The 12,273-nt window shown below is 27.4% G+C and overlaps 1 protein-coding gene across 1 annotated transcript in view; it reads right to left on the bottom strand.

The window, feature by feature from the left end:
* LOC136971730 (nucleolar MIF4G domain-containing protein 1 homolog) overlaps window positions 1-12,273 on the bottom strand; it is a 29,458-nt gene that overhangs the window by 4,759 nt on the left and 12,426 nt on the right. The window contains exons 6-12 of the mRNA XM_067266226.1: window positions 12,069-12,197; window positions 11,724-11,842; window positions 8,707-8,800; window positions 4,416-4,515; window positions 1,996-2,129; window positions 1,823-1,936; window positions 1,602-1,732 (exon numbers count right to left, since the gene is read on the bottom strand). Of these exons, the coding sequence (XP_067122327.1) occupies window positions 1,602-1,732; window positions 1,823-1,936; window positions 1,996-2,129; window positions 4,416-4,515; window positions 8,707-8,800; window positions 11,724-11,842; window positions 12,069-12,197 (821 nt within the window). The remainder of the gene's footprint in view (window positions 1-1,601; window positions 1,733-1,822; window positions 1,937-1,995; window positions 2,130-4,415; window positions 4,516-8,706; window positions 8,801-11,723; window positions 11,843-12,068; window positions 12,198-12,273) is intronic.

The raw sequence follows: 12,273 nt of genomic DNA, 5'->3' as shown, positions 1-12,273 counted from the left end.
AATATTTTTCTGGTAACTTTCAACAGATAATTTGCTAAAAATATGCCCATTTTATTTCTTTAACAAAATATGTCACTGTTACATACTGATTAAGAAATCTTTATGAAATTATATATGCGATTCAAAATTCATTCATTAGCATCCACCCAAGACATTAATGATGAAAAAAACCATTATAATTAAATATGTCCTGGTAAAATAAGAAACCAAGGAATAAAATATAATCTGTAAAATATTTCTTACACTTCCAAATAGTAATAAATAACATCCAAAAAATAACACTTGAGCAATTTACCAAAAACTTCAAACATCCAGATGACACAAAATTGCATCGTCGACATATTGTAATGAAGGTCACATAATGCAAAATCACGTCAATCAGCAGCAACAGTGTTAACTGGACTTATTACAGAAAAATGAGTAGTATTGTTGCAACCAAATATGTCATATCAGTCAGTGAGATCAATACAGCTCTATGTGTGTGTGTGTGTGTGTGTGTGTTAATATAGCTTAAACAATTTAGTCAAAAATAGCAACATATTTGATGTTGTTAGAAAATTTGTCTTCAGAACTATGCAACAGATGAACAAAAATAAAAAAAAACACTTAAATTGTTTAATAGAAAATGAATTTAAAAAATATACTATACTCTTAAATTACAGATTTGGACAACAACATCAGAAACTATAAATAAGTTTTAATTGATGATGTCATAATCAATAAAACCATATTTAATTAATAAGTGTTTCATTACTGCACAAAATGGGATCTTGTGTAAAATTATAAATCAAATACATTATAAATAAGATAAAATTTTGTTAATCTAAATTAAGACTAGGAGAGATTGTTTAAGTAAGAAATAATCAAGACTGACAAAATAAAAATTACTATTCACTTGCTCATAGTTCAGATGTGTGTATTGATGAATATGTCTGAACGGATTTTATATGGCATAAAATAAACTTATGCCAAATACTATACGTGAACAGTAATAACAATACCTTAACTCACTATTCCAACACTGTTTTACTCTTCCGAGAAACATTTTTGGCTTACTGCACAAGCCTGCCTCAGGTCTATCTTTGGTTTAAAGTTCAAATTCCAAATTAGATTGCCAACAATTCTATGCTCATTTTTCTTAACAAATTTTAGGTTAAGACAATAGAAGCATTATTACTGGGTTGAAATTCATTCGTTTCAATATTTTAATCATAAGTACTAGATAGAGTAATTATTAAAACAAGATATGGTCCTGATAAATATAAAATTAAAAAATGGTGGAAAAACATGGATAAAATATTGTTTAGACAGATAAAATAACATCCCAGATTAACAAAATTTTATTGTACCATTTCTCAAAAAAAAAAAAAAAAAAAAAAAAAAAACCAAAAGGAAAAGCTTACCATCACACAATTGAGATAATTAACAGACTTACTATTTATTAGAGTTATGCATGTACTGTACAATGCTGATTATTTTGGCTATATATTTATACATAACATTGACTATATAATAAAACTTTCAAGAATGATGTTATAATACAACTTGCAATAATTTGCAGAAGCTACTTCCTATACATTAAAAATTCAAAAATGTCTTACCTCTGATGATGCAATTGTGCAAAATATTACTTTACGAACATTAGTATTCATTTTATATGCTTTTGCTTTTTGCAGAAGATTTTCACTGTAGTTAAATGGTTCATTTGGGTTTTCAATATCTTGTTTCTGATCTAAATAATAGTACCAAATTAAAAGTTTAAAAACCTAAATTTCTGTTTAAAATATTCTCTAAAGATCAACATTATGATTTTTTTTCTTACCAGTTTTATCAGAATTATCATCCCATGCAGAACCAACAATCCACCATCTTCCACCTCCTTTATCTGCTTTTAATAAATCCCCGTAAGATATTCTCAATTCTTGAATACTACGACCTGAAAATATTTATCTTGAAAAATTTGAATATTTATTTATATTAAACTAACAAACTAACCTTTATGGAGATAACATCTTAGCATCTTTCTCATATGCTCAACCAAATCAGGATCATAATTTTGAATTTTATACATGTTGTTATTACGAATAGCTGTTAGTGTATCCAACATGAAGTGAACTCGAGATCTATTACTTATATAAGAAAAATATAACATATACAAACGATCTAATAATTAATTTAATTATTCAAATGACCACCGGATTCTTATTGGACTACAAATTCTTATCATGGCTATTAAGGAACTAAATAATCGGGAGTTTGCTTGAATATATTTAAATATTCTTAGTATTATTGTTTATTGTATTAATACTTATAACTAAATATTATAATGTTAATATAATAAAAATAGCTTTCTTATAAAAGATTCTCAATTTTTTGTGATTTTTATTGAATTATTTATTAAATATTAACTATTTAAAAAAGAAAAATCACATTCTGGAAGAAGTGCACAAATTGCAAAACTGAATTTAAGTAGAAAATTCTTTGATCAGTTAAAATAACTAAATTCTGTAAAGAAAAATCCTCATTGAATTAGCCATTCAGTTAAAATAATGAAAACAAAACAACTATTTTTTGTAAAAGGAAAAAAAAAAAAAATTTTCCAACAAAAATTTATGTAAAATTTCTGATAGATGTGTCAATAAGGTTCCAGATTACTTTTCCAAAAGTCACTTGAAAGGAAAATTTTTAAAATAATGTATCAAATTAACAAAACTTATATTTATTTTCTATTAAGAAAATTATAGGAATGACATAGATTTTGTTCGGCATTTTAATATCAAGATTTCTGTGTTACAGATAAAGATAAAAAAAATTCTAAAATTTTTATTAAAAAAAAAATATCTAAAAGATACTTTATATAGTTTTGTTTCAAATTTATTACATTTTTTTAATAATTGTTAAAGCTGATTTTTAATTAATTTAATTTATTTTAATTTTTAAAGACAAATTTAGTCTATATTACTTTTAAATGTTTTAATCTGTAATTCATAAAATCAAAAATATGGATTATCAATTTTTGTTTTTTACGTCAAATACAAATATTTCAAATTTCACTAAGGTTAAAAATAAATTTATTATTACATTACTGTTTTGTGAACTTCCTTAAAAAATTTAATAACAAACCAAAAATGTTAATATGCAAATACTTCAGTCCTAACCATCATCATCGTTATTCCTGTCCATGTAACTTTGAAAGATAAAACAGAAAAATCTAATCTGTCTTCTTTAATACTAGCTGGTTCCGTCTCTAACCTTATGTCTAGCATAACATATTTAATGATACAAATATTTCAGTACAAACATTGTTGTATATTGCAGAATGCTAGCAATCAATTTATAAACCTATTCATTCACAAAATGAAAAAACGTATTAAATACGTTTTAGTTTAAATTATGGAAGATGATAATTTGTTTACATTTTGTAGTATGAAGATAATTAAATTTGATTGCACATGAAAAATAATAAAACTTATGTTCTATTTTCTTTCATTCTTAACCATTATAGAAGTTATGGTAAACTTGACAATGGTCTTTTAAAAAGATTGAAAACATTAATTATTAAATAGTTTTTTGCTGCTTATAAATAATGTGAATGTCTTAGTTGCACATATAAATATATTACGTACAATCTTGGTAATCCAATATATAAGGGACTGGAACAGTATTGGATTAAGGAGATTACCAGATTAACCATTGAATCCATTTTCATTCCAAATGATTATTGAAAATAAACATTTCTTTATTACAATGTACTAATATCATACAAATAAATCAAAACGTATGTTGAATACCAAGAAAATATGAAAGGAAAGCAGTCATATTTTACTGTATGTTAGTTTTCTAAAATTCCTGACTCTCTCAAAATAATTTTTTAATTGTCTTCTGCCATTCTTTCATCCCGGCACTGCTATCACAGATAATCCATGTTGCCAAGTTGGTGGATCCCCACTAAATTTAATGGAAATTGAATTGGCAATGGGAGATTTAATGGGAAGTGCAGTATTTTTGGCAGGCAGTTTTGGAAGGCTGATTTTTATATTTATGCAGTTTTGGGTTATATTTTCAGCAGTCTATGATGATGAGCCTAATAATCTAATACTGTTCCCAAACTTGAGTGTTCAGAACATAGGCTTGTTGTCGTGCCACATTTAGTGGAGAAAGTGTTCGAGTTTAATGGAAAATGGAGCTTAAACTAGTAGGAAACTTATCTATGATTAAGTAACAGTGCCAGTCAACTACTCAAGTTGGACATACCCAAGAGTTGACTAGTGTTGGATTTCTGAACATGTTGAACTAGCAAACAACCAGATTACTGGAATTGTAGTGTATATGAATTTGAATAAAATGCATCTCTATTTTCTTTTTTCATCATTAAATCTAATTATACATATTAAATTAAATTAAGGATTACTTACTGATCTTGTTTCAGTGATGCATCTGTTGCTTTTCTTTGAATTTCCAAAATTATTTGTTTAAGAGTACTTGGATCATCCTTCCTTAATGAAAATCCCACACCTATTTAATAGAATTGCCAATTTATTATTGACAATTGAATATGATTGAATGCAGTGAGTAATTAATTATTTGAAGCCCTTGGGGACGTATAGTGCTAACCCTCAGAATCACGTCTGAGGTAACTGAGTTTGAATGTTCAAAAAAGTCCTAAAATCATATGAATAGTTGTGTTAATATTTTTGCTCTCCAAACATTGCCTATAGTATGTGGCTGCCATCTCGTCATTTTGGGATTTTTTTTAAACATTCAAATTCAATTACCCCAGAAAAGTGATTCTGAGGATTAGTACTACACATCCGAGGACTTCATTTGCCTATTTACAAAATTATTTATATCATATCATTTCAGAAATATGAGGAAAAAGTCATTGAATGAACTCAAAATAACATAAAATAAGCAATTCTTATTAAGCATGAATGTTTTTATTTAAAGTGATTTAAAAGAATTGAATCTATTCAAAACATACTGTTATATGAGAAGCTGCTGTTTACTATTACATAAATCTGTATTAATACATAATGCAGTATTTATCTTAATTCAACTTTTTATCATATTATATTCAGGGTTCCTACTCAAATTTTTGTTTTGAATTCCCTGACTTTCCCTGATTTTCCCTGACCAACTTTGTCCAAATTCCCTGACCCTCACATTTCTTACAGTGTGGAATATCAACATAATAAAACAGCATTTTATTTACTGCAAACATCGAGTATATCTATCCCTCTTTTTGCCTAGTTGTATGTTTCAAAGACTGCCACATTAAAAAAATACAGTATGCATACATCCTGTAGAAAAATGTATGATAGAATCCACAACTTCAATGTAATGAAAAAATAAGCAATTTACAAATGAAACACGAGCTTTTTATTTTATCATTATTTATCAATATTATTTGTATGTAAATCTAGTAAATACAAGATAGCATAAAATCAACAAACACTATTCTTTGATATACAAATAGTACTGTATTGTACTTAAAAATTGTCTTTTCAAACAATGGAAAATTCAACTCCAATCCAAATGATCGATCTTGAGAGCTGCACTGTCTTGACTATTTCTCAAGTTTCTATAAAAAAATTTTTACTCATTCCTTTTTTTCATCTAATAATTTAATTTTTTTACGTTTTTCTATTTTAGTGAGACTTGTATTCCTATGACGTCATAGTATTACGAAAATTAGGATTCTTAAAATGTATAGAATTTAAATAAAATAAAATAAATACACTCAAACCTGTTTTTGTGCGGTGGATAGGGACCACATAAAAGAAAACGCATAAAAAAAAAAAAAAATCGCAGGAAACTTCACGAGTAGCTATAAAAAATAGTTTTCGCAACACAAAAAGTATTTTTTTATGCGATGAATAGGGACCACATAAAAAAGCCTCACGTGGAAAATAACTCAAAATCGTACGAAATAACTAGGAATTGCTTTTTTAACTCCTTGGGCCTTTTTCTGCAATCCCTAATGGGGTAAAAATCCTCTAAGAAGTTTATTTTTTATATCAATTGTTTCCACTTAAATACGAATCTAACATTTAAAAAATTTGCCAGGAAATAATTCCCACGAAATAAACACCCTCCCAAAAAGTGGTTTTACAGAAAAACTATATAAAAAGTTAAAAGTAATTGTTAAAAAATACTTTTATTTGATAAATATAGCTGCAGGAAGTGTTATTCTTTCATTAACAAGGCGTGAAATTTCACACCTGCAGTCTACATTTAACACAATATTTCTGATTTTTATGCTATTAAAATACCAGGGGACCGAAAAAAAGGTAAGAGAAAAAAATTTTACTTAATAAAAAATGAAAAAAACTTGATGTCATAGAAAACATCCAATAGAGTTTTAAAAAATTTTACAGAAGTCAATTATGTTCCAATTTGATTGAAATTTTCATATACCGCACAAAAACAGGTTTGAGTGTACAGAAATAAACATCAAACGAAATTACAATTATATGTTAATAAAATATAGAAGTTCGGAGCATAGAATCATAACTACAAATCTTTTTCTTTTGCAACATAACTATAAAAATTGTTTTGTTGTTGTTTCGCACAAAAGATAATCAAATTTATTTTAATTTTTTAGTAATTTAATTCATTTTTTTAAAATTTACCAGCTTTTTAAATTTATAATTAATTATAAGCAAGTTAACATTGGTTAAACTATCGGATTACCTAGATGATTTTCAAAACGATAACTACAGTATATCTATTACAAGTACGATGCCTAAATTTGCCAAAATCAGTGGATATTTGTTACCCAACATCATTTCTGTTAAACTAATTATTAAACTATGTATCGAAGTTGCGGAAATTAACGGGAGAGGGGGAAAAATACGCTTGCAGTACAGTTCTTTTCAAGGAAAGTTGTAACAACAAATGTAAAAAACTACTAGTCGGCGCCAGCATTTTACTGTAAATGTCGGGTAGCTATTTATAATTTTTTATGTTGTATAGTAATGTTTTAAACGTGAAAAACAATTAAATCACGGATTTTTACTGATCTATTTAGCTATTTTGAAATGAACAATCCAATAAATTACAATTTCAAGTTTTAAAAGTTTGTAAACTAATTTTTAATTAGTTATTTTTTATTCTAATTAACAAATTCATCTTTTTAGAATCGCTGAATTATTAAAATTAAAAATTAAACACTATTACATAATAGTAGTTTATCCTGTTATTAATCCACAACTGTAAAATTATATGGCTTCAGAACAATGAAAAGAGCCATTTCAGATTAAAAACGGATTCTTATTAAAGATTGCATTACTTCTTGCCACCTGCAGATGGCTACGCTTAGTCAGCCATATTCAGCAAATGAAATCAACAAGGCAGTTAAGGAGACAAATTCCCTGACTTTTTGACAGTTTTCGACAAATTCCCTGACTTTTTGACAATTTTCGACAAATTCCCTGACTTTCCATGACTTTTTCCAAAACTAATGAAAATCCCTGACTTTCCCTGATTTTCCCTGACTTTCCAGGTGCGTAGGAACCCTGTATATTCATGGAATGATATTCTTAAATTTTTTCAGAATACTTAAACCAAATAATTTTAATACATTTATAGAAAAAGTTCTTCAGAAATTTCCTGTAAAACTGATTTTAAAAATTAGAAATCATACAGGTAATAAAGTGATTTTAGTGTCCTTTAAGTTTTCAAATTTTCAATAATTGGCCATTGAAAATTTGAAAACCTAATTTTGATTATTTGTATGTTGATTATGTTCAATGATAAAAAAATATAATACTTATTATGTTTATAAATACCATAAAAATATATCGTCATAATTAGGTTCAGCACATTTTTAATAATTACATTCTTATCAACTGTACTTTTGCTTCCATATATTCAGCATAAATAAGAAAGTATGATGGGAAGTTGCAGTAAGGAAGATTGTTCATATACCACATTTTCCATATTTTATATAGCATATAGATTTGTTTATATAATTATTTTTAAAATGTAAGCATCTCCCAGGATTTATTTGAAGTCCTAAGATTTTCTGAGGCCAGTGTTTATTACTTTGTAAGAGGAAATAAATTGGTAAAAATTGAGAGAAATACTTTAATAATTATTATTGCCTTACTGTCCTTATTCAATTTATTATATATTTGTCAACATGGACAATTAACAGGACAATTATACTAGTGTTAAGCATTTACACAAGACTGAGGAAATCTTTTCAGAGAAAACACTCTCTTTATTAGCTACTCTTTGAAAAACTATCAAAATCATTTATTTACTGTATTTATGGGTGACGGCTACAATATTTGAAATAATTACTGTTAATCACGTTCAGTGTCTTCTGATTCAGTTACTATGTTGTCATTCATGATGCTTCAACGTTATTGTCAGAATCAGAATCTTCACTACCATCTTCTGGTAAAAACTCACCATCTCCAATTCTAATTTTTCTAATTACTCGTTGGCTGATAAACTCTCAACTTATGAACGTGATTACAACTTTCCCATGCTCAATACAAGATACCAGATACATCCTAATATTAAAATAAATTTTAGGTACAAAAAAGTGCATCTTATAAAGTGAAAAATACTGTATCATGTTTATAAATTAATAGTATAACAAAACAGCTCATAAAATCCATCTGATTTCATTATTTTTTATTACAATTAAAATTAAAATGATAAATGTATAAAAAAAGTTTTTGGATTAAAACTTACTTTTCATAATCAACAGAATTAATTCTATATCTTTCTCTTGAAAACTTTCAATTAATTTATGCAAAATATCGTAAATAAGTATTGAGCTTGTAATCTAAAATAGTAAATGTTTTTATTTATTAAACATTGAAAATGTAATAAATATTACAATCAATTTAATAAACTATCATTTGTATGGTTTTAATATTTCAGTTATTGTACAAATTTATTTTCTTATATCTATAAAAAGAAACTAATATTACTCTTATCTACTTAGTTAAAGAAACATTTTAACTATTTTTTAATACTCATTAAATAGTTTGTTATGTATAATTGTGTATTGATTAGTATATAGTTATGTAATGATATTTTGTCTAAGAATTAAAGTTTGTTATTTGAATTGCTTCTTGTCCTTATTTTAAGTATTCTAAAAATGTTTACGAGAACCTTTTGTTATTTAAAAACTTGTTACATCAAGGAATGTGCTCAAAAACTAGAGGATGACATTCTCCTTGATACAACAAGTCCTTAAATAAGAAAAGGTTCTCATGAACATTTTTTAAAATTAAACTTTGTATTTGAAAATTTTTTTTTCCTTTCTACCTATTTCAAAATTTTCAAAGATTTATATTGTTGCTATATAATTCAGAGTTTATATTTCTCATTATTCCAAGTGTTTTCAAATTCCTATAATCAATCTTCAAGGACATTAACAGCTAGAAATATTTTTGGTGACCAATTAGAATTATGTAAGTAAAGCATAGCATTCTTGGAATCACTGTTCCATCAGTGATGTCAGAAAACATGTATTAGAATAATATTTAATGTAGGAAGTGAGCAATCAGAATGCAGTAAAGGTTCACATTTTATGCCAATCATGCAAGATGAGGCGTAGTTTAAAAGAGATTTTTTTCTGGTTTAAAGAGTTTACTTGTATATCCTCATACTGTAGATAGTATCTAATTTAATACTGGAGTTAGAATTGTGTTAAATAGTGATTATAAGGTTGTAACATGAAATAGTGATAAATAGTGACTGTAAGATGTAGGGGGCTGTTTAATTATTGACATCTCAAGTGACATCCTCACTTACACATGGTGCACCCTGCTAGAAAACAAACGAGGCTCTGTCAACTGAATGGCTATTGGTATAAGTAGCCCCCATCTTGCTGGTAAACTGGCTAGGTGCCACAGGGCACTCTCTTGTCCATGGGTTGGGAAACTGACCCAAAAGGTGGAAGAATGCAAGCATTTCGTCAACGGCATGAGAATGAGGAAGGTAACAGAAAACCACCTCGTTATTTTTTCCCAGGATAACTTTAGCATGATTGAGAACAATAACAAAACGGCCCCCAGTACCTGGCAGCTCTTAAATGGGCAGGGGGTGCTAAGAATCTCCAGTTCAACCATGAAGTTAGCTATGCAAACATAAGAAGCTTATTTGTAAGCAGAAAAACTCAAAACGTCATCAACAAGATGAAAAGACTGAAAATTGATATAATGGGTATTAGTGAATGCAATGGCTGAATTCTGGTACACGTGAAGTCAAACAACACCATATTTACTATGCTGGTAATGACGATCCTCAGCATTTCAACAGGGTTGGTTTCATTGTCACCAAAGAGGTAAACCGCTGCATCAAAAGTTGGCTTCTGATATCAGATTGTGTCGTCATGGTCCAGCTCAATGCGAAACCATTCCCAGTAAACATCATACAGGTATATGCTCCAACATGTGATGCATCAGACGATGCACTTGAAACATTTTACTCAGACATAAAGAAGGCAAAATCATATTCCAAATAATCAGAAATTCTAATTCTGATGGGAGACTACAACACTAAAATAGGATAAGAAAGGTGTGAAAACGTGGTAATCATGCAAATAATCTACAAAGTTTATAAAGCACTTATTTAGCCCTGAAAATGGTCAAATCTGAAAAAATATGAAATAAAAATCAAACATGTATTTTCTAAATATTTCTAAAATTGCTGAGTAAATCAAATTGTGTTTGTATAAAAGTTTCAATATCATAATATTTAAGGAAAAAACATGTACATACATCCAAATGGGCCTTTAGTTATCACTTTTATGTTAGGTTAAGAATGCATACGTTTGGGTAGATATGTAAGAAAGGCTATCTAAAAAGATTTTTAGAAAATAGGTTTAATAAAACTTTATTTATTTTCTTTTTATCTAAATGCATATCAATATTTCTCTTTTCTTACTTACTAGTAGAAGGTTCTATTACAGTGGTGGTCAATATAAAATACCTAAACTCACAACAACACTTTGTTCTGTCACCAAAAACAAACATAAAAAAAAGGAGAACAAGGAGTTGATATCATGTCATAAAATTTTTTAACAAATGAATAAAGTCCATGGAACAAGTGGTAGCTAATATATATTCTGTGAGCTACATAACCTTTCCACATCAATCTACTTGTGGGGTATAGCACAAATCACATACAGTATCAATTAGTACCCGACACTCATAAACATACTGATGCCCTAATCCCATCTCATTGCTTGTGGAAACCCATGAGTCATTTTAAAATCATTGAAGTGAGGCTTCATGCAGAACCCTTCTACTTAATAAAAAATCAAACTTTGTCCTCTCTTCCATCTTTATCAACTGACAACTCAATTCTGAGTTGTTAGTTGAACACTATCTCTATCTATATATATCTATAGAAGACACATGCAGCAAGACATTCATAGATACACTATATACATGATAAAGGGAGGAACAAATAGAAATGGCAACACCGAGAATCAATAAACAGTCAAAATTTTTTGTTGCAAACAGTCTAAATTGGGAATAAAAGGGCAAAGCTTGTAAGATGAGCAAGCAAAGCAAGTGGGAGAAAAGCCTCCCTCGTAATAATATAATAATTCATATAAATTATTAGTGTATAAATTATATATTTTTGAAAATTACATCTAGACATTTCAGATAACTGCTTTCTAATATTTACTTTTAAAACACTTCTTTTACTTTAGTATTAATAAGTTATTTAATAAAAACAGCAATACATACTTTAAAAGTAAAAAGATGAATAATAAAACAAATTAAATTATCGATCATTTTTCCTTCATAAGAATTATCTTTCAGAAAATCTTCTAATTTGCAGATCCAAGTTTGAAGAAAATGTGCACCTAACATTAAATGAGTTTAAAAAATTTATTTTGTTTTCTCAAGTTTTATTTCAAGAGTTAATTTAAATAATGTTTAATATATTTTAATAAAGAATAAAGCTTAAATTTAGTTGTATTATTAATTCTTAAAAATATTTTATTTGGCAAAAATTTGAATTTGAAAATAAAATTTCAAAGCAAAATTTTATCACTATGTAAAAATAAAATTCATAAATTTTTAATTTACCTATTTCTTCACCAATATTTCCATGTAATAATGCTATTAACATAGCATGTTCCATTACTAATCTATTAGCCATCAGTACTGGGGAAACAATTAACTCCATTAATAAAGCTGATAAAGTTTCATTTACATCTGAAATGACAAAATTAAAATCTACATTAATTTTCTCTTATGGTAATTCCAAACAATTTAATTCTTTTTTAACAGA

This window comes from Centruroides vittatus, unplaced genomic scaffold (genome assembly GCF_030686945.1).
Source record: "Centruroides vittatus isolate TY-2023 unplaced genomic scaffold, ASM3068694v2 contig_2696, whole genome shotgun sequence".
In the NCBI taxonomy this organism is placed as follows: domain Eukaryota; kingdom Metazoa; phylum Arthropoda; class Arachnida; order Scorpiones; family Buthidae; genus Centruroides; species Centruroides vittatus.
The sequence above is the reverse complement of the archived record's forward strand: the minus strand, read 5'-3'. Positions and strand labels throughout refer to the sequence as shown.